Source organism: Bos javanicus, unplaced genomic scaffold (genome assembly GCF_032452875.1).
Source record: "Bos javanicus breed banteng unplaced genomic scaffold, ARS-OSU_banteng_1.0 tig00000403_1, whole genome shotgun sequence".
Classification (NCBI taxonomy): Eukaryota; Metazoa; Chordata; class Mammalia; order Artiodactyla; family Bovidae; genus Bos; species Bos javanicus.
The window spans coordinates 255043-277140 of NW_026893843.1; the positions used below are offsets into that span (position 1 = coordinate 255043).

Sequence of the window (22098 nt, forward strand, 5' to 3'; positions counted from 1 at the left end):
TCAGTCAATCAGGACACTTATTTCTCCAGGGCTGATTATTCTCAAAACAGACGCCACCCAAATAAAGTTACATTCCTACAGGGTGAGGGTGTAGTGGGTTTTAGTTAAGGAAAGAATTTACTTAGCCTAAGGTCTAACGTGATTAATATCAAAGGTTAATACTTATTTCTTCTATATATTCATTAATGTGTGTAAGGGCAGGGGATGTGGAGACTTAGCAACAAACACTGGCTCAACAAATGAAAAACCCTTCATCAACACAATTTCTAATTAGCCCACTCACTATACTTATAGTTTTCTAACTTCTCTAAAGAACCTGTTTTTAGAGGGTTTAAAGCATCTCGTGCCTCTCACGGTTGGGAGGCTGTGAGCAATCACATGTGGCCCGATGAGCCTGTCAGGCAGACTAGAGAACCTTCAGAGGAGTTTGTAGGTTAAAACACTCTTGTCACACCCAGGAATTATTATTAACTGGAGCTCTAGGTTAACTCCTTCTCCGAAAGAGGTGGTGGGGGACAGCCCCCCGTAAAGTCAGAGATGTAGGTGAGAGCACAAAGTAGTAAAGTAGGCAGGCTCTGGTAATGGGGGTAGATGCTCGAGGAGTTCCAGGGGGACTCCTGAGGCTCGATCCCGCCTTTGCGTATGTCGAGCCTCCTTCCTCATGACCTTTGTCACGGGCGGAGTACCTCACTCTGGCCCCCAACAGATAACCCCATGAACATTATGAAATGGCAAAAAGATATGACACTGAAAGATGAACTCCCAGATCGGTAGTTACCAATATGCTTCTGGAGAAGAGAGGAGAAATAACTCCAGCAAGAATGCAGAGATGGAGCCTAAGTGAAAACATGCTGAACTATGGATGTGACTGGTGGTGGAAATGAAATCCAATGGTGTAAAGAGTGATATTGCATAGGAACCTGGAATGTTAGGTCCATGAATCAAGGCAAATTGGGAGTGGTCAAACAGAAGATGGCAAGAGGGAGCATCAACATTTTAGGAATCAGTGAACTAAAATGGACCAGACTGGGCGAATTTAATTCAGATGACCATTATATCTACTACTGTGGGCAGAAATTCCTTAGAAGAAATGGAGTAACCCTCATAATCAACAAGAGTTCTAAATGCAGTACTTGGACACAATCTCGAAAATGAAAGAATGATTTCTGTTCATTTCCAAGGCAAATCATTCAGTGTCACAGTAATCGAAGTCTATGCCCCAACCAGTAATGCTGAAGAAGCTGAAGTTGAATGGTTCTGTGAAGACCTATAGGACCTTCTAGAACTAAAATCAAAAAAAGATGTCCTTTTCATCATAGGGGACTGGAATGTAAAAGTAGGAAATAAAGAGACACCTGGCTTAACAGGCAAGTTTGACCTTGGGGTGTATGAAGCAAGGCAAAAGCCAACAGAATTTTGCCAAGAGAACACACTGGTCACAGCAAATACCCTCTTCCAACTTTATTATTCCTGTATATATTTCAAATATTTTCATTTTAACATGAAAGAAATATAAAAATTATTAATATATTTTACATTTCTTTTTTCATTCTGAGGCTTTGAATCTAGTATGTATTATATCCTTACACAACCCGCCTCAATTTGACTGGTCACTTATTAAGTGCTCAGTGGCCACGCACAGATAAGGGCTACTCTATTGAGCACTGCAGATCTAAAATACACATTAATCAATTTTTGAGAGGTGTCATATATTCAGTAAAAGCTATGACTATTGCTTATTCTGGTCATCTGAGTTAAATTCACCTACTCCAGTCCATTTCAGTTCGCTGATTCCATGAATGTCTACATTTACTCTTGCCATCTCTTGTTTGACCTCTTCCAATTTGCCTTGATTCATGGACCTGACATTCCAGGTTCCTGTGCAATACTGCTCTTTACAGCATCGGACCTTGCTTCTATCACCAGTCACATCGACAGCTGGGTATTGCTTTTGCTTTGGCTCCATCCCTTCATTCTTTCTGGAGTTATTTCTCCAGTGATCTCCAGTAGCATATTGGGCACCTACTACCTGGGGAGTTTCTCTTTCAGTACCGTATCATTTTGCCTTTTCATACTATTCATGAGGTTCTCAAGGCAAGAATACTGAAGTGGTTTGCCATTCCCTTCTCCAGTGGACCACATTCTGTCAAATCTCTCCACCATGACCCGCCCGTCTTGGGTTGCCCCATGGCTTAGTTTCATTGAGTTAGACAAGGCTGTGGTCCTAGTGTGATTAGATTGACCAGTTTTCTGTGAGTATGGTTTCAGTGTGTTTGCCCTCTGATGCCCTCTTGCAACACCTACCATCTTAGTTGGGTTTCTCTTACATTGGGCGTGGGGTATCTCTTCACGGCTGCTCCCGCAAAGCGCAGCCATTGCTCCTTACCTTCGACAAGGGGTATCTCCTCACCATGGCCCTTCCTGACCTTCAATGTGGGATAGCTCCTCTAGCCATCATGGTCAAACAAAAGAGTCCTAAATGCAGTACTTGGATGCAATCTCAAAAACGACAGAATGATCTCTGTTTGTTTCCAAGGCAAACCATTCAATATAACAGGAATCCAAGTCTATGCCCCAACCAGTAATGCTGAAGAAGCTGAAGTTGAACGGTTCTATGAAGACCTACAACATCTTTTAGAACTAACACCCAAAAAAGATGTCCTTTTCATTATAGATGATGAAATGCAAAAGTAGGAAGTCAAGAAACACCTGGAGTAACAGGCAAATTTGGCTTTGGAATATGGAATGAAGAAGGACCAAGACTAATAGAGTTTTGCCAAGAAAATGCACTGGTCATAGCAAACACCCTCTTCCAACAACACAAGAGAAGACTCTATACATGGACATCACCAGATGGTCAAACCGAAATCAGACTGATTATATTCTTTGCAGCCAAAGATGGAGAAGCTCTATGCAGTCAGCAAAAACAAGACCAGGAGCTGACTGTGGCTAAGGCCATGAACTCCTTATTGCCAAATTCAGACTTAAATTGAAGAAAGTAGGGAAAACCACTAGACCATTCAGGTATGACCTATATCAAATCCCTTATGATTATACAGTGGAAGTGAGAAATATATTTAAGGGCCTAGATCTGATAGATAGAGTGCCTGATGAACTATGGAATGAGGTTCATGACATTGTATGGGAGACAGGGATCAAGACCATCCCCATGGAAAAGAAATGCAAAAAAGCAAAATGGCTGTCTGAGGAGGCCTTACAAATAGCTGAGAAAAGAAGAGAAGAAAAAAGCAAAGGAGAAAAGGAAAGATATAAACATCTGAATGCAGAGTTCCAAAGCATAGCAAGAAGAGATAAGAAAGCCTTCTTCAGCGATCAATACAAAGAAATAGAGGAAAACAACAGAATGGGAAAGACTAGGGATCTCTTCAAGAAAATCAGAGATACCAAAGGAACCTTTCATGCAAAGATGGGCTCGATAAAGGACAGAAATGGTATGGACCTAACAGAAGCAGAAGATATTAAGAAGAGATACCAAGAATACACAGAAGAACTGTACAAAAAAGATCTTCATGACCCAGATAATCACAATGGTGTGATCACTCACCTAGAACCAGACATCCTGGAATGTGAAGTCAAGTGGGCCTTAGAAAGCATCACTATGCACAAAGCTAGTGGAGGTGATAGAATTCCAGTTGAGCTATTCCAAATCCTGAAAGATGATGCTGTGAAAGTGCTGCACTCAATATGCCAGCAAATTTGGAAAACTCAGCAGTGGCCACAGAACTGGAAAAGATCAGTTCTCATTCCAATCCCAAAGAAAGGCAATGCCAAAGAATGCTCAAACTACTGCACAATTGCACTCATCTCACACGCTAGTAAAGTAATTCTCAAAATTCTCCAAGCCAGGCTTCAGCAATATGTGAACAGTGAACTTCCTGATATTCAAGCTGGTTTTAGAAAAGGCAGAGGAACCAGAGATCAAATTGCCAACATCAGCTGGATCATAGAAAAAGCAAGAGAGTTCCAGAAAAACATCTATTTCTGCTTTATTGACTATGCCAAAGCCTTTGACTATGTGGATCACAATAAACTGTGGAAAATTCTGAAAGAGATGGGAATACCACACAACCTGATCTGCCTCTTGAGAAATTTGTATGCAGGTCAGGAAGCAACAGTTAGAACTGGACATGTAACAACAGACTGGTTCCAAATAGGAAAAGAAGTACGTCAAGGCTGTATATTGTCACCCTGTTTATTTAAGTTATATGCAGAGTACATCATGAGAAACGCTGGACTGGAAGAAACATAAGCTGGAATTAAGATTGCTGGGAGAAATATCAATAACCTCAGATATGCAGATGACACCACCCTTATGGCAGAAAGTGAAGAGGAACTAAAAAGCCTCTTGATGAAAGTGAAAGTGGAGAGTGAAAAAGTTTGCTTAAAGCTCAACATTCAGAAAACGAAGATCATGGAATCCGATCCCACCACTTCATGGGAAATAGATGGGGAAACAGTGGAAACAGTGTCAGACTTTATTTTTCTCGGCTCCATAATCACTACAGATGGTGACTGCAGCCATGAAATTAAAATACACTTACTCCTTGAAAGAAAATTATGACCAACCTAGGTGGCATATTCAAAAGCAGAGACATTACTTTGCCAACAAAGGTTCGTCTAGTCAAGGCTATGGTTTTTCCTGTGGTCAGGTATGGATGTGAGAGTTGGACTGTGAAGAAGGCTGAGAACCGAAGAATTGATGCTTTTGAACTGTGGTGTTGGAGAAGACACTTGAGAGTCCCTTGGACTGCAAGGAGATCCAACCAGTTCATTCTGAAGGAGATCAGCCCTGGGATTTCTTTGGGAGGAATGATGCTAAAGCTGAAACTCCAGTACTTTGACCATTTCATGCGAAGAGTTGACTCATTGGAAAAGACTCTAATGCTGGGAGGGATTGGGGGCAGGAGGAGAAGGGGACGACAGAGGATGAGATGGCTGGATGGCATCACTGACTCGATGAATGTGAGTCTGAGTGAACTCTGGGAGTTGGTGATGGACAGGGAGGCCTGGCGTGCTGAGATTCATGGGGTCGCAAAGAGTCGGACATGACTGAGTGACTATCTGATCTGATTGCTTATTCTTCTATAAATGATTAACGTAATATGGGAAGGGAAGAAAAATTTAATATCTCAATATGCCCGCATTCTGCATACAGCAACTCATGTCTCCTTAAACAACCTATGCAGGCAAATGTCATTAAATTATATTTACTGAAGATGAAACTGAACATCAAAGGGTACATAATTTTCCCAAACCACAGATGTGTTTATACATCCAGTGGATGCAATTAAGTTGATATGCTTACAAATCCTATTCTCTGTTAAAACCTTCAGATTTTCACTGAAAGAGAAAAAAGTCCCAAACAACTTAATCAGAGATGACATGAGTTCAGCATCAACTGAAATACTTTTGTTCTTTTATATTTAATGAGATCATTGAAACTTGAACATGTGATGATCAGAAGCAAGCCCCCATAGGAGATGACTTCAGATCCATGACTCTTTAAAATATTCATTGAAGTAGGAAACCTGGGGCCATTTTCCCCCCAGAACTAATTAGTTTTAGAGCTGAAATTTCTTTATTTATAAAATAAGAAGTACAGTCTCTGCTCTACCTAGTTCAAGTTTCTTTTTAAAAGGAGGACAAAAAAAAAAGATGGAAAAACATTTCATTTCAATGGTTTTTATTCTTCTTCATTATCAGGAGTTGTTTTAACCTGGAATTTGTGTTCCTGGGTAAGATAATTATTTGCTGGTAAGCTTTTAGAGCCTCTAGGCAATGAATCATTCTGTGACCCAGGAATGAGGGGGTGCTGCATGTTCCAGGAATCCATATCCTAATTAAACTTTGGAGATGTAGGCAGAAAACTCGGATTGTTACTATTCAGGCGCTAGTCATGTCCGACTCATTGTGACCCCATAAACACAGCACACAAGTCTTCCCTGTCCATCACCAGCTCATAAAGTTTGTTCAGATTCATGTCCATTGAATCGGTGATATCATCCAACTATCTCATCCTCTGTCATCCCTTTTTCTTCCTGCCCTCTGTCTTTCCCAGCATCAGGGTCTTTTCCAGTGAGTTGGCTCTTCACATCAGTGGTGGTCAGTACTGGAGCTTCAGCTTCAGCATCAGTCCTTCCAATGAATATTCAGGGTTGATTTTCTTTAGTTTTGGAAAACTCTGATAATGAAAGATATTTCAGGAGACAAATGTTGCAGCTAATGAATGTTCTTTTCTCCTCAGGGCATATCTGCAAAATGGTGGAATAATCGGCACTTCCAACACCATGTAAAACCAAATATCTACTCCAAAGACCCAGATATTGACGTAGGCCCATTTTTTGTTATTGGAGATTTACAACCTGTCAAGGTATATTCAGAAATCCTAAGCACTAAAGAAATGTTTCAGGAAGTGGTTCTTGGAAAGGTCTACACCTTTGTTTTGAGGAGATCAGGCTGGAGATTCTGGTTTCAAGCATGTTTTCAGAGCATCTCTTCTTCTTTTAAGTCCAGGATATAAATTAAAAAAAAATGAATCTGGTGTTGTAAGAAAAGAAGAAAATGTGGAATGAATGACTTCATGATCTTAAAAGTCATTCAGGCTAAATCACTCATAGAAAGCAGGGCAGTACATTCAACAAGTGCTAAATCATGAAACATCTACATATTTACTTATGTCAACTAATTCTAACTGTTGGAAGAAACTAAGCTGTTATTTTTAGTTTAGGTTCATTTTGGTTCATTTATACATGAAACTCAGTTCAAATGCCTCATAATACACAGGACCTCACCTCTAATTCAGACTTCTTAAGGAAAAGAAAAAGGAAGGTAAACTCCAGGATGTCTCAGCTGTTGACTTTCTTAAACCTCAGCTTAAAAACCAGCATGTAAAGATTATTACCAAGATGTTTATAGTCTGCTTTCAAGATAGAAGGCATAAGGATAACCAGATAAAGGTATCTTTGCTTAAGAGTAAATGATGGATCCTGAGAATTAAGTGCTTAGGAAGAGGCTTTATCTCCTTCTGGAAGAATTTAGGAGCTTTCTAAAAACAAGGGAGTGTAGCTTGGTCAGTTGCTGCGGGGAATTTGTGGTAACCAGAATTGTGCAACTTTCTTAAAATAGGTTTTCCCAGTTTGGGAAGACAACCTTCTTCCAATTAGAGAAAAGTCTCCTGCCAAGATTTAAAGAAAATAAAAGAAAGAAAGAAACCTTGACTGTAGTCTTCAGTCAGTTGTCCTTCACAATGACTCCACAAACAAGTCAGAGCTCTCTGAAGTTTGCAGACTCCTAAAGTGAAGTCATTCAGTCGTGTCTGACTCTTTGTGACCCTATGGACTGTAGCCCCCCAGGCTCCTCCACCCATGGGATTTTCCAGGCAAGAATACTGGAGTGGGTTGTCATTTCCTTCTCCGGGGATCCAACCTGGGTCTCTCACATTGCAGGCAGACTTTACAGTCTTTACAGACTTTACCAGGGAATCCCTGTGAACTCCTCGGCTGATCACTAAACTTATGACATTTTGACTTCTCTCCTCAGTCCCTCACAGCAATGGAGACTTGTCTCCCTGGAGTTCATGAGGCAGCCTGGCCCCCTCAAGAAGCCCCTTCTGTAAAACTGTATCCAGTTCACACTCTGCCTCTTCACAGAGGATGGAGACACCATCACTTCTCCATCATTCGAGAGACATATCCTTTGAGCCTTAGGTTTCTGTTTACTATAATTTTAAAGCCAATGCACACCACATTACTTACAATCATTTAATCTCTAAATTTAGTTGTTTTGCAACAAAACTAATTCTGATAAGCCCTAAATGTTTCTGTTCTTCCCATTTTACTGTCAGTCTTTCTACCACTTTCTTCATTCATTCATTTAATGAATATTAATTTAATCATCTAGGGCCAGGTCCTGTGCTCATACTCTGGAAAAGTTAGACTTCTCCTTTGGAGCCATACTCAAAAATCAGTCCTTCACCTACATTTGCCAACTCTCCAAAGTTTCCCACTGACTCCCTCTTTCAAGTTTCCTACCACTTAAATATCCAGAAGCTTGGGAGTAACTGCAAATAACTATCATTACTTTATCACCATGACATTTATTTTTATTTATGATATTAAGAGGAACAAGGGTCAAGTCTAATATCCAAATAACAGAAGAAATATATAGAAGGGAAAGTATCAAAAGAATGGGAAAAGCAAAAAATTAAACACAGCTCACAGTGTTTTAACTGACTGAACATAAGGTAAAATTATAGAGGAGATTTGAATTATCATTCTTTCATTAATTCCTTCAACTAAACATTTATTAAGTGTCTCTTAGGTTATAGAGATAAACCATTACTTCTATGCCTCCTTTCAAGATCTTTGCTGCCTTTGTGCATTTGGCCACTGACTAAATTAACTAAGAAGACCCCCTAGAAAATGATTTAAATTCCCGGTGGTAAGATTATATATTATCAAGCCTTAAAATGAGTAAATCACAGCATGAGATCCACGATGGAATTAGAGGATGAAAGATGAAGTAGATACTAGAGGTTATGACTATGTGTTTTATTACATAACCATTCAACAAATATCTGTTAAATGGATGAATGGATACAAGCAGACTGAGCTTCAAGCAGAATTCTAAGCACATAGGTTGGAGAAGACATTGAAAACTTATCAGAAATATTTCTCCTCCATCACCATTCCATTCCACACCAGGGCAAAAATTTCAAAATGGCTCCCATGGGAATAATAATAAACTATCACAATCCCTGAAATCAAATGGAATAAACCATCCCTGCAAGAATTGCCCACATTTAAATAAAGAAAAAAGCACCACAATATTTCCTTTCCCTTCAGTTCTGGTTCCTCAGTGCCTTCAGTTTGACAGTAAATGAACTCTGACCAGATGGCTCTTTCCATAGAGACTCTACACACACACACACACACACACACACACACACACATGCACACACACATGTGCACATGCACACAGACACACACATGCACAGAGACACACACACAAACATATGTGCATACACACAGACACACATGCACACACATAGACACACATGCAAGCACACACACACTCACGTGCAAACACACAGAGACACACCTGCACACACACAGAGACACACAGGTGTGCGCACACACACAGAGACACACACATGCACACACACACATGCACATGCACACACGTGCACAAAGAGAGATATACACACACACACAACCTTGGGTGTAATAACAGAAATCTATATTGTTCTTTTTTAAAAATGGTATAAGACCATTTATTTTATTTTTTATAATTAAATGAATACATTTATTTAATTATTTTTTAAAGTTTATGTACATTTTCTTTTTTTAATTTAAATATTGTTCTTACTTTAGTTTTATTCTCTCTTCTTTCAGTATGGCAAGAACAAAATCAAATTCATCAACTACGAGAAGCAGCACCTGTACTTCCATGTGTGTGAGTCACCAGGGAGCCACAATCCTTATCATCCCATTTCCTCGAAACAAACAATTGTCAAGCCAGAAGGCATGACTGAAATCCTCCCACAGAGAGATGATCCCATGTCTTGTTGTGCCTCAAAAAAGCAGCATGTTTTATTTCAGACTTACTTGGGTGAAATCTGAAGAGGAAAATAGAAGAGTGATTAGGCATTCTTAATGGGCATCTCATCACTCTGGCTACTGTACAGTGAAGGAGATGCTCCAAGAATGGATGGGAGGCAGGATGCCAATCAAGGGGTCTGGTACCTGTGACTCTCATCCTGGATAAGTGAAATATAATACTTATCAAGAAGAAAAGGATAGTGGTGTAGGGATAGGGGGAAAATTAGGAAAAGAATGCTCAAGCACTGACAGTAGGTGCCCGAAAAAGCAGAGTCTCATGATAAAAGTCACCTGTAGAGCTTCTGTGTGGAAGAAAGTTGACTGTTCCCACAGCTTACATACAGCTGTAGAAGGTATTTTAGTGGACAGATATATACACACACACACATAATAAGACAGATCTGGATATGTTCTAGGCTTGAGAGAAAATAGGGTAGCTGAATAATGCTAATACCAACAAAAATATTAGAAGCAAAAGTGATTTGCTCTTAACCAAGTCAAACTCATGATTGCTCAGGAAGAAAAGTTTAGGACCCCAAAATATGCTCATCTGAAACATGCTTACTCATTTGGAAAAGAAACCCAAATTAGAGAAGATTGCAAACATTTCCTGTAGATCAGTGGTTCTCAACTAATAGCATTGCTGCCCCCACTGGGATGTTTGACAGCATACAGATACTTTTTTGATTATCCCAACAAAGAGGGAGGAATGGTATTGACACCCATGGGGCAGAAGCCAGGGATGTTATGACATGTCTTACAGTACACAGAACAGCCCTGAACAATAAGAATTATCTGACCCTAAAATGCCAACAGTGTTAAGATTGAGAAAGTGTTGCAGATGTTCTGGCTTGCCCAAACATTGGCCACCAGTGGTCAACTGTCTCGTGCCTGACCGGGATGGCCTGTGAGTCCTTATTCTGAGACATGAGGCTCAACCACCACTGCAGCCTCTTCCAGAGTTAGAATTCTGAGGACTTATCCTAATGCAGTTATTCTCTTTCATGACCAAAAAGGGTTTGGAGGACACTAGTGCCCCAGTTTGAAAGGGAACTCTTCCAGCCCAGACAGATGTGTATTCACATATGAAAAAACTTCTGGAGTGTCTTTTCTGAACCCTCCTCCTGTGTGTAGTGAAACAATACAGCCTTAGCTTATGAGGAATGGATGAATATTGTAGCTTCACTGCAGAATGCCCAGCTTACAAACCACATCGTCCTCAGGAGCTGTTTCATTTTGTCATTTTCTTTCAAATGTCTTCAGTGTAGTATGACAGGTACAAATGAGTCATACTCAACCTGTCAGAGAGAGATGAGGCTTGACATTTCATAAAGGTGGCAAAACAGCTTTCATGCAGATTGCTGTAGTAGGGAAAGGTAATTCAGTATAGGCTGAGCTCAACTTACCAGAAATGAAAGGTGGGAGACTTTTAAAACACAGGAACATGCTAAAGGAAATTAGTGAAAGAGGATAAAGGGAGGGGAAGCTGGTCATGTGGTTAAGCCACGTGTGTCTTCTCACTGGTGCTTATCAAAGTCAAACTCCTACCCTCCCAGAGGCTGCAGGACAGAGCCCAATCCTCAAAGATTGTACTTCAAAGGGATGACTCCCAAGTCCTTGAGAAAGACACTCTGGATCAGGGACAATCCATCCCAGAGGGACACAGTAAGAATTTTATAATTGTAAGTTTTCTAAAAAATGATTGAAGAAAAGGAGGTCAGAAGCCTACTGAACAAGCAGTAAGTTATTTGGACAGTCTTGAACTTTCTCAGGCAGGGACTTTAAGGTGTCGGTGTCATCCTAGGGGCACAACCTTGAATTGTTCTTGGAAACTATTTCTAGCATTTGTGTGAGTCTCTTAGTGTGTAGGGTGGAGAAAATCATTTGTGCTGACAGTTTGCAGATTCTGAAAATTTATAGGTCACATTTGAAGCCTAGTCAGGATGGGGACTCAGAGCATCTCACTAAATTTTGATCAAGAAGAGAGTTGTCAAAATCTGAAGGGTCTCCATATGATTCCTACTTGCTCCAGGCAACTTCACTGGTCCTGGGGGAGAAGCAGGTAAATAACTATCTGGCCAGACTCAGTATGCCTGCTCTGTATCTGCCACCTTAACATATTGCAACAGGGCCCAACATGAAGGATCGTGAAGAATTGAAGGAGTCCAGGGACCTTAAGAAAACTTGAAAGCTCATAGCAGAAGGATGCCTTCTAGGATGCCTTCATCAAGAATGACTCAGATCTTCAAAGCTTCCATAGTCTCCTTAAGGGAGCTTGACCCAAAGTCCTGGTTCACACCCAGAGACTCTAAAAGCCCAGCAGCATCCCGGATGTGATTGTGGATGTCCACCTTACATCCTTCTCAGGGGCAATATTCCAGGGGTAGTATGTTAGGAGATCAACTCCCACTAGCCTCCACAGGAATCATATCTGCTCATTTGTTCACTATCTTCTTGATGTTTTTTTTTCCTTCTTTTTTTTTTTCCAGCTTGGGTCCCCTTTCTTATACCAGTATATTTCAACCTGGATTCCATTCTAGCGATGTACCGCAGAAGGGACTGGGAGGTGAGTAACTCGATTCCTTTGCTAGAGCTAGATCAGGCTGGTAGAAAAGGGGAAAGGTAAATGCTTGGTCCTTTCCAGATGCAGTTTCCTTGAGTATAAGGATATAAGACTTAGCCAGTTTTATTTCCACTAGCTCAACTTTCAAGCCCTTTTTCTGCAGGACATTGCCTGGGTCAGCACCTTTTATATCCGCCATTTCATCACATTCGGTCCTTTCTATGGAATCTTCGGAACCATGGTGCTCATATATTTAGTCAAGTAAGAAAACAATAATATTCTCCTACTCTTATTGCCTGGATGGTCCTCTTACCTTTCTTATCCAATCTATTTATGATTATCAAAGATTTGCAGATTATGACACCAGACTGCATTCTTATTGCTGAGACATTTCAAGAAAATATGGGATAAAACAGCTGAAATAGTTGAATGAGTTTCTGGGAAACTAAATTTGCCCAATCTTGCCTTTTTTCCCATGTGATTAATTCCCAATTACAGTATGGTAGTCCTTCAGTATCTGAGGAGGATTAGTCCCTGGACCCACCTCAGTTACCAAAATCCAAAGATATTCAAGCCCCAGAGTTATCTATCCATATATGTGGTTCCACAACTGTGGATTCAAGCAACCACTAATCTTGTAGTACTGTGTGTTTTCTTAAAAATATCCACATTTAAGTGGACCTGCATGTTTCTCAAAGGTCAACTGTATTCTGCCTGATCACCGAGTCCTTCAAACTGTAATCCAGCTGGACATCATAATTCTTACCAAAGATAAGAGGAGACCAAATTTTTTAAAATTTATTTTACAACTAGAGATTTTCCCCAAATCAAAATGACTTTAAACTGAATAACCCTCTTCAACTTTCTAATTTATTCCTTCCTCATTCATTTGCATTACTATTAATAAAATAATGGTAGCTAATATGCATCAGACAATTTGCTAAAAGCTTTACATTGTGGCTTCCCTGGTGGTTCAGACAGTAAAGCTCCTGCCTGCCTTGTGGGAGACCCAGGTTCAATCCCTGGGTCAGGAAGAACCTCTGGAGAAGGAAATGGCAACACACTCGAGTATTCTTGCCTGAAAAATTCCATGGATGGAAGTGCTTATGGGCTACTGTCCATGGGGTCACAAAGAGTCAGACACAACTGAGCAACTTCATTCACTTTACATGTATTATGTTATTTGATGTAATCAAAAGTGCACAACCAGGCAATGTAGATAGTATCAATTTCATTTTTATGATAAGAGAACTAAAGTTCAGAGAAATTAAATCACTTACTCAAGAGAAAATAAGGGCCAGTGGCAGTGCCAAATCAGAACTTGTACCCAGTTCTATCTGATGACAACAGCCAACCTGTTAATCACATTGCATATATCCTTAAATTGTTGTTGCTTTAGTCGCTAAATCATGTCTGACTCTTTTGTGACCCCATGGATTGTAGCCTGCCAGGCTGCTCTGCTCTGGGGATTTCACAGGCAAGAATACTGGAGTTGGTTGCCATTTCTTTGTCCAGGGGATCTTCCCAACCCAGGAATCAAACCCAGATCTCCTGCATTGGCAGATGGAATCTTGACCACTGAGCCACCAGGGAAGCCTGACTTTCAGTTATCTAGGCATCTTCTGAGCCTTACACCAATGCCTACAGAAAATACTGGGAACACTGCTCTGGTACAGTAGGCTGCAAGACAGGTAGTGTGACTGAATACCTTGTATGTCATCTTTAGATATAAAAGATCTGCAAAGATGAAAAACAAACAACCACCACATGATTGGAACCTTTGAGTCACTGCCATTTCCTCTACTGCTCAGCCAGATCTGCCAGTGGTTACACAAGCCCAGTGACTGGAACTGAAATTCCCCAAGGAGTGATCATATCTTCTTATTATTCTCTTAAAGGCTTCTTGAAAGTCTCTGGGTTGCATATATTACCCAGATGAACCACATACCAATGAAAATAAGCACAGAGGAGAACCAGGACTGGTTCAGCTCTCAGGTAATAATGCTGTTCTGGGAAAGCATCCACCAAAGCATCCTGATTACCGTCTGCTGACCTCAAATGATGTTTATTGGAGGCTTGCCAGGGGCCAGGCACTGTCAACTGTTTTGCTACATCTCATGTAGCTATGTGCTCGGAATATTCCCACTTTACAAATGATAACATTGAGGTATGAAGAAGTTGCATAACTTGTGCAAGATCACACAGCTAGTAGAAGCAGGTTTTATTTATTTATTTGGCCACACTGTGTGGCATGCAGGGTCTCAGTTCTCCTACCAGGGATCAAACCTGTGTTAAGCACACAGTCTTAACCAGTGGACCAGTCAGAGTTCACTAGAAGCAGGTTTAAAACCTCAGCAGTTTGATTTCAGAACCTTGGCTTTTAACCAAGGCTTAATAAACTACAGTCCAAGGGACAATCTAGCCCAGTTTTTATTTTTTTTTAAATTTTATTGGAACACAGCCACATTCATACATTACATATTCTCTCTGATAGCTTTCATTCTAAAACAGCAGAACTGTGTAGCTGTGATGCAGAATTAAAACATTTATTGTGCAGCACTTAATAAGCAAGGTTTATTAAACCTGCCTCAATATGGTACAGTCTTTCAACGAATCTCACACTCCTAGAATAACAGAAGGAAGAACCCTGGAATCCCCCTCATTTCATTGTACAGATATTGGGGCCCAGAGAGGAGACTCAGTATTCTCAGCAAGCATGCTGTTAATGATTAAAAGATTTGTGATACATGCAGAATACCACTGCCTCCTAAGCCTGACACTGGCTGTGCCATGATTAACTGGAGAATCCAGTCATCATACTACTTCTTTCTCCATGCTCATTTCCAAATTCAGTGGACATTCCACATAGTAGTGATTCTCAATCTTTTTTTTAATTTTATTTTATTTTTAAACTTTACATAATTGTATTAGTTTTGCCAATTTTTATCAAGAAACCACTCTTAAAACTTATTGAGGACATAAAAGAGCTTTCGTTGCTGGAGGTTATATCCACTGATACTTACTGTATTTGAAATTGAAACTGAGAGTTTTAAAATATCTATTAATTAATTTTAAAATAACAAGATAAAGCCAATAAAAGTTAACATTAGAGTGATTACATCATCCCATGTTTAATAGCCTCTGGAAAAACCCATGCTATAAGCATGCATGAATGAGAATAAAAAAGGCAAATACTGTCTCAGAAGTATTATGGGGATCATTTTGACCTTGAAGATCCCCTGAAAGTAGCCTAGGGACTCCAAGGTGCTCTAAAGTACACTCAAGGAACCCTGACATAGAGCAACTGCATAAATAACATTCAAAATGACAACAACCCTAACAAGAATTAAATCTTAGAAAGGCACTGAATAAAAGTCACAGTCATAAGCATTCTAAGTAGTTTGGAGAATCCCATGAACTTCTTCTCTGTCTTTGTACAAAATAAAATACATTAGTTAAAAAGGAAGCTACTTGTATATATTAATAAATGTATTTCTATGCACAAAACCCTTGATTTAAGTCCTTGTATGCTTTATTCCCCATTTAGAAGTCCTTTAAGTCTATTCTGTGGTAATAATATTCAAACTCCTATAATTTCTACCAGAGTCCTACAATCCCATTTCCATCTGCCAAAGTCCTTACTCATGATATCTTAGTCTTGATTTTGAGGGCTGATAGTGACTTAGTCCTCTCAGATCCTATTAATTTCTTCGTATCTGTTGCCTTATCAATACTTCTTAGCAAAATGCCTTATTTCCTTTATAATTGTAAGGTCCCTGAGACCTGGGACTTATTTTTATCCCTCATGGTTTGTTACACAAAATATGTACTCAATCAGCACTTGTTGAATGATAGATAAAAGAATAACTAAATATCTTGTTTGATATGGGTTCATTTATATCTAATGTAGGCTTTTTCTTTGCAGGTCTTGACCACCTGTAATGTTGAACAGTCCTTTTTCAATGACTGGTTCACTGGGCACTTGAACTTCCAAATTGAGCACCAGTGAGTAAGATAAATAGTTTATGATAAAGGGCAAGGGCTGTCACTAATAACCGTCCTCCATATAGTCCAGAGAGGATCAGTAGACTCACAATCTTAAAGGAAAAAAAATGAACCAGGATTCTTTAAAGGATGTTATTTTTCAATTAACAACAATGATAGATAAGGGAAGAAAGAAATGAAGGAAGTGTCATAATTGCAAGTAAATGGAGTGAAATCTTGGAAAACATATCAGTGACTCAGTTTCCAGATTCCTATGGGCTTAGGAATTGGTGATGTCTTTGCATTTGCTTTGTTGGCAAAACCTAAGAAAAATCAGGACACTTGGGTAAGCAACTTGTGTTCAAACTTAACTATGCTATAATTCAAATATTTACTTATCTGTGTCTTTAGAGCCAAGTTTACAAAACAACTAATGAGGTGGAGTCCCTGCTGCAATTTCTACATGGCATCTGGAAATCCTTTACCAATGTGTCAGTTACAGAGAGGAAGTGGGTAGTTCACACTTTGATGCAAGTGAAAACACTGAGAGTCAGTTTCTCCAGAGTGTCAGGGGAAAGGCTTTCCACGTTCTCTTTGTCTAACCATGTGAGTCTATGATAGTCAGAGAAGGAACAAGACCTTTATTAGTTCAAGGAATTTTTTTCATTCTATTTCCCTCTTCATATTAGGGCTTGAAAATTCCAGCAAAACAAACAAAAAAAAAAAGGACTAATAATTTTACTAAAGGAGAGGTTTACATCCAAGACGGTCATCTGGCTGACTAATGAAAACTTGGGATTAAAAATCCATCTCTCCTCACTTCTTATTCCTTTCCTAGGACTTTTAGCTATTTACCATGACTTAATATACATCCATCTATTCTTGCTAAGGAAGTTAGAAAGAGAGACTAAGACAGAGATTAGCAGGGGCCGGGTGGGCGGTTCAGTATCTCTAGTTCTCTGGGTAGTTCTAAAGAGTGGGTAGTTCTAAATGGTAGAAAGTTCTAAATGATATACTTTCATTGGATCAGGCCAAAAATAAACAGTTGATGGAACTAAAACATATTCCCTTAGTTCTTCCTAAACAACTGCCACCCACAAAGCTTGTAGTAGGTTAAGGGATAAGATGAGTCTGCCAGCAAGTTTTTTAACTTCCCAAAACAAAAATATTGTGGAAGGGGAAGGTTGGGTCTGCATGGCTAATACCATTTTATTTTGTAAAAGGGGAAAGGGGACTTTGGATTTCTCCTTAGGTCTGAGAAGTTTTATATCTCCTTTCTCTGTTTCCTAGTCTATTTCCCACAATGCCACGCCATAATTATCACAAGGTGGCACCTCTGGTGAAGTCACTGTGTGCCAAGCATGGACTACCATATGTGAATAAGCCCATATTGAAGGCACTTGGAGATGTTATCAGGTAATAACAGTCCCTCAACCCACAGCTCTCATTTCCTTTCACTGTTGGTTCCCAGACTCTTCACTGCTTTATGAATCATTCAGCCAATAACTATTTATTAAGGAGAATTCATGTGCCCATCATGGAGATGAGGTGCTATACAGAACAACACTAACACAGAAATGATAACAGTCATTCCTACCATTTAGCTGCTGCCTTCTGGGTACTTAGTGAAAATACCTTGATGCTGTACTAAATTTCAAGCTTCTTATAAACCAGGGTTCTGTATTATTTGTTTCTGTATCACCCACAGAGCCTTGACATGCTTTAGAACTTAATCGGTGGGAGGGACTCTCAAATCATCTGGTCCAGGGCTGCAAACTAAGATGCTTTCAGGGTCTGGTGGGACAAGCAGGGGTGACTCTTCCTACAGGAACTGAGAATCCATACTCATCCTGAAGCATTCACAGTTCCCTAGATGATCCTGTGCTTGTCAAATTAACTGCCAAAAGCTTGGTTGAATTTTGTGGGGTTTTTTTTAAGATTAGGAAAAAAAAAAAGTATCCTATTAATATGAATAAATAAGCCAGCAAGGCTAGACCTGGTCAGATTAGATCCCTGAAGAGTGATCCGTCTTCACTTTCTACCATTGCCCTCCTCCTTTCCTGCCCTCCAGATATCTGACCTCCCTACAGTTGCTACATAACTCCCTGCCCCTTACCATGACACATCCTTGGTCACCTTTTCTTCTACCAGAATAATCTTCCAACTTGCCACCCCACTCCTGTCACCTTCTCAAGTTCCATTCACTCTCCAAAGCTCACCTGAAACATCTTTTCTTCACGTCAGTCCTCCCTTTCCCCCAAGACTACACCTGTCACATGCTTGGTTCTCTTCATGTCTGACCTTTATCACAATCATGATTAAATAGCATATTGGGTAATATGTGTCTCACAATGCAGACCAGGAATTCCAGGTGGACAAGACTCTCATCACTCTTATTCACTGCTGTATCACCAGAGCCTAGAAAAATATTTCATTTTATAAAGTAGGAGAGGTAGGTGGATACAGGATGAGTTGGTTTACAGTTATATGATTTATCTTATAGAGATTCAGCAGAGCTTTTTCTTTTAATACTGGGGAAAAGGAAAATGATGCTTTGGAGTACAGAAAAGCATCAGATCAGATCAGATCAGTCGCTCAGTCGTGTCTGACTCGTTGCGACCCCATGAATCGCAGCACGCCAGGCCTCCCTGTCCATCACCAACAGAAAAGCATACAACAAAAGAAAATCTCAATCTACTCCATATAGAAAATGTGAACTCACCTTCTAAAACATAAGTCAGTGTATTTGACTCGCTCCACCGGGCAAGATAGAAAAAGGTCTTTCAGATATAGCTGAAAATAATAGTGTTGTAAAGTTTTAAGTAAAAGAGCAAATGTTCCATGAAGTAGCTCCTTTGACCCAAGTCTCACCTACTCATGATTTTGTCTGCTCCTCTTGCAGGGCCCTGCAGAAGTCTGGAGCCCTCTGGAAGGAGGCTTACTGCATGCATCCAGAAACATAATCCAGATGTGCTGGTGCTAAAGAGAAAAACCACAGGCCCCAAAAATGTCACTTGTACTAAAGCCCATGATACCAAACCTCTATAATACATGACATAATTGCACTTAAAGCCTTCCCCAGAAATATAATCTTAATCAACTAGCCTGGAATTTTGGGGTAGGCAATGTGGTGATAACCTGTTGCATTTTACTCCTTCTCCATTCCTGCCCCTGGCCCAGAGAAAGAAGATATATATATATATACATATATATATGCATGATAAAATCCTTGCAGTCCCTCCCCTCTAAGAAAAAATTAAAAAGATGTCTGCTTCAAATATACTTTGCTGATTGGCTTCCTTGCCTCTCCTTTCTTCCTATAAAAACCTTCCATTTTCACAACCCTCAGAACTCCTTTCTGCTTAATAACTGAGATACTGCTTGACTCAGAAGTCACTGAATAAAGCCAATGAAGTCTTAAAATTTACCCAATTGAAGTTTTTTTTAACAGCTTGTTCAGTAAACTTCCCAGAGGAGGACATGAAGGCCTATTATTTCACAATTTTCCAGATCACTGAGCATGGCATTCGAATTCAGATGATCAATCCTGCGGATCATGCCTGCCCTCTGCTCACTGGCCACATGGATAAAGATGGCTTAACTGGGCAGACTTCCATTTAAACTAAATGACTCATGAGAGTTATGTTACGTCCTACCTGAAATTCTTCAATGGATTCCCATTGCTCTTGGAATAAAGTTGCAATCTCCAACCTGGTAATTGCCAACAGACCACCAGCATTGGCCCTCCTCCAGGAACCCTGCCCCACCCTGTACCACTCCCTCCCTCAGCTTCAGTCCCAGGCAGCCAAAGTAGGCACAAGGGAAGAAATTTTGACCTCAAATAATACCCAAAAACTAAGTCTCCATACCACCTCCAGGGAACCAAAGGATCAGGACATGACTGAAATTTGAATGCCAGAATCCTTTTAGAAGTGAAGGGTTCTCCATCCTAGAAGATCCCATGTTGAAGCTTCAACCATATCCTATCATAAATGGACAAGTTACAAAATCCACTAATTGAAACCTGTTCCACCAACATTTCTGCCAACTAATACATCCTCCACCAACTCATAATGTTTTGCCGAACCTCAGATCAAAGACACAGATTTGAGCCCTCCCCAGGTCTCCTTACCAGCTGGCCTCAAAATAAAACTCTTCTCAAAAGCTGGTGCCATAGTATTGGTTTCTACGTGCTTCAAGTAGCGAGCCCTTTGCTTGGTAAAGATTTCAGGGAAGCCTCCACATTAATTCAAGGCCTCCTTTTGATATATTCTGTAGTAATTACTAAAGGTATAATTTTACATCCATTTATGTGATTCCTTGGTTTTGCACTGTAACCTGAAATATCCATGAGAGTAGAGACTGCCTAACATGATAGAGACACTCAGTGACAACGTGCAGAAGGAAGGAAGGGAGGGAGGGAGGAGCTGGAGAGGAGAAAGGAAGGAGGGAAAGGAGGAATTTGTCAACTACAAATTGGCACTTGACAGCTACCTCTACAAGGAATAAATCAAGTGCTGCTGCAGCTGCTGACATTCAATACCCTCTGAAAGGAATATACAATGGAGAACAGAAATGAGGCACTCTGTGCTCTTGGAAAAACTGGCAGGACAGGCCTTCAGATAGTTAGATATTTTCAGAAGAAGATTCTATGAGCCCAATTATTACATCTCTTCATATCCAGAAAAGCACTAAACTCATTAATGGTGAATTTGCTCATGACTAGCAGCAAACCTCTGCCAAAATGTGTGCATGACTGCAGGTGCCCCCTTCACTAAAGTCATATATGACACTTACCTTATCCCCTAACAAGACACTGAGCTTTCTTCAGAGATAAAAGAACAAAACTGTAAGCCAGGCAGCAGTTCCTCTTTGGAGCAGTTTCTCAGAGCTATCAGAAATGCTGTCTCCCAGGCTGTAGACCTCATTTTGCTCCAACAAAACTTAACTCACAGCTATCATACTGGGAAATCAAATAGGAAAAGGAGTTCGTCAAGGCTGTATATTGTCACCCTGTTTATTTAACTTATATGCAGAGTACATCATGAGAAATGCTGGACTGGGAGAAACAAAACTGGAATCAAGATTGCCAGGAGAAATATCAATAACCTCAGATATGCAGATGACACCAGCCTTATGGCAGATAGTGAAGAGGAACTCAAAAGCCTCTTGATGAAAGTGAAAGTGGAGAGTGAAAAAGTTGGCTTAAAGCTCAACATTCAGAAAACGAAGATCATGGCATCTGGTCCCATCACTTCATGGGAAATAGATGGGGAAACAGTGGAAACATTGTCAGACTTTATTTTTCTGGGCTCCAAAATCACTACAGATGGTGAGTGCAGCCATGAAATTAAAAGACACTTACTCCTTGGAAGGAAAGTTATGACCAACCTAGATAGCATATTCAAAAGCAGAGACATTACTTTGCCAACAAAGGTTCGTCTAGTCAAGGCTATGGTTTTTCCTGTGGTCATGTATGGATGTGAGAGTTGGACTGTGAAGAAGGCTGAGCGCCGAAGAATTGATGCTTTTGAACTGTGGTGTTGGAGAAGACTCTTGAGAGTCCCTTGGACTGCAAGGAGATCCAACCAGTCCATTCTGAAGGAGATCAGCCCTGGGATTTCTTTGGAAGGAATGATGCTAAAGCATTAATCCTTTAGCTATCATTCCACCTCATGAAGATCAGCCACCTGGGGAGGGGAGGATACAAGGAACATATGACAGTACTTTGGACATATCCAGTACTTTGGCCACCTCATGCAAAGAGTTGACTCATTGGAAAAGACTCTGATGCTGGGAGGGATTAGGGGCAGGAGGAGAAGGGGACGACAGAGGATGAAGTGCCTGGATGGCATCACTGACTCAATGGATGTGAGTCTGAGTGAACTCCAGGAGTTGGTGATGGACAGGGAGGCCTGGCGTGCTTCAATT

The 22098-nt window shown here is 40.3% G+C and overlaps 1 protein-coding gene across 1 annotated transcript in view; it reads left to right on the plus strand.

Annotated features, from left to right (window-relative positions):
- The window catches only part of LOC133244019 (fatty acid desaturase 2-like protein FADS2B), a 46009-nt gene extending 26820 nt beyond the window's left edge, over positions 1-19189 (plus strand). Inside the window, exons 5-12 of the mRNA XM_061410692.1 lie at positions 6266-6391; positions 9414-9474; positions 12110-12186; positions 12347-12444; positions 14082-14178; positions 16109-16188; positions 17458-17583; positions 19070-19189. Of these exons, the coding sequence (XP_061266676.1) occupies positions 6266-6391; positions 9414-9474; positions 12110-12186; positions 12347-12444; positions 14082-14178; positions 16109-16188; positions 17458-17583; positions 19070-19130 (726 nt within the window). The 3' untranslated portion in view covers positions 19131-19189. The remainder of the gene's footprint in view (positions 1-6265; positions 6392-9413; positions 9475-12109; positions 12187-12346; positions 12445-14081; positions 14179-16108; positions 16189-17457; positions 17584-19069) is intronic.
- The last annotated feature ends 2909 nt before the right edge of the window (positions 19190-22098 follow it).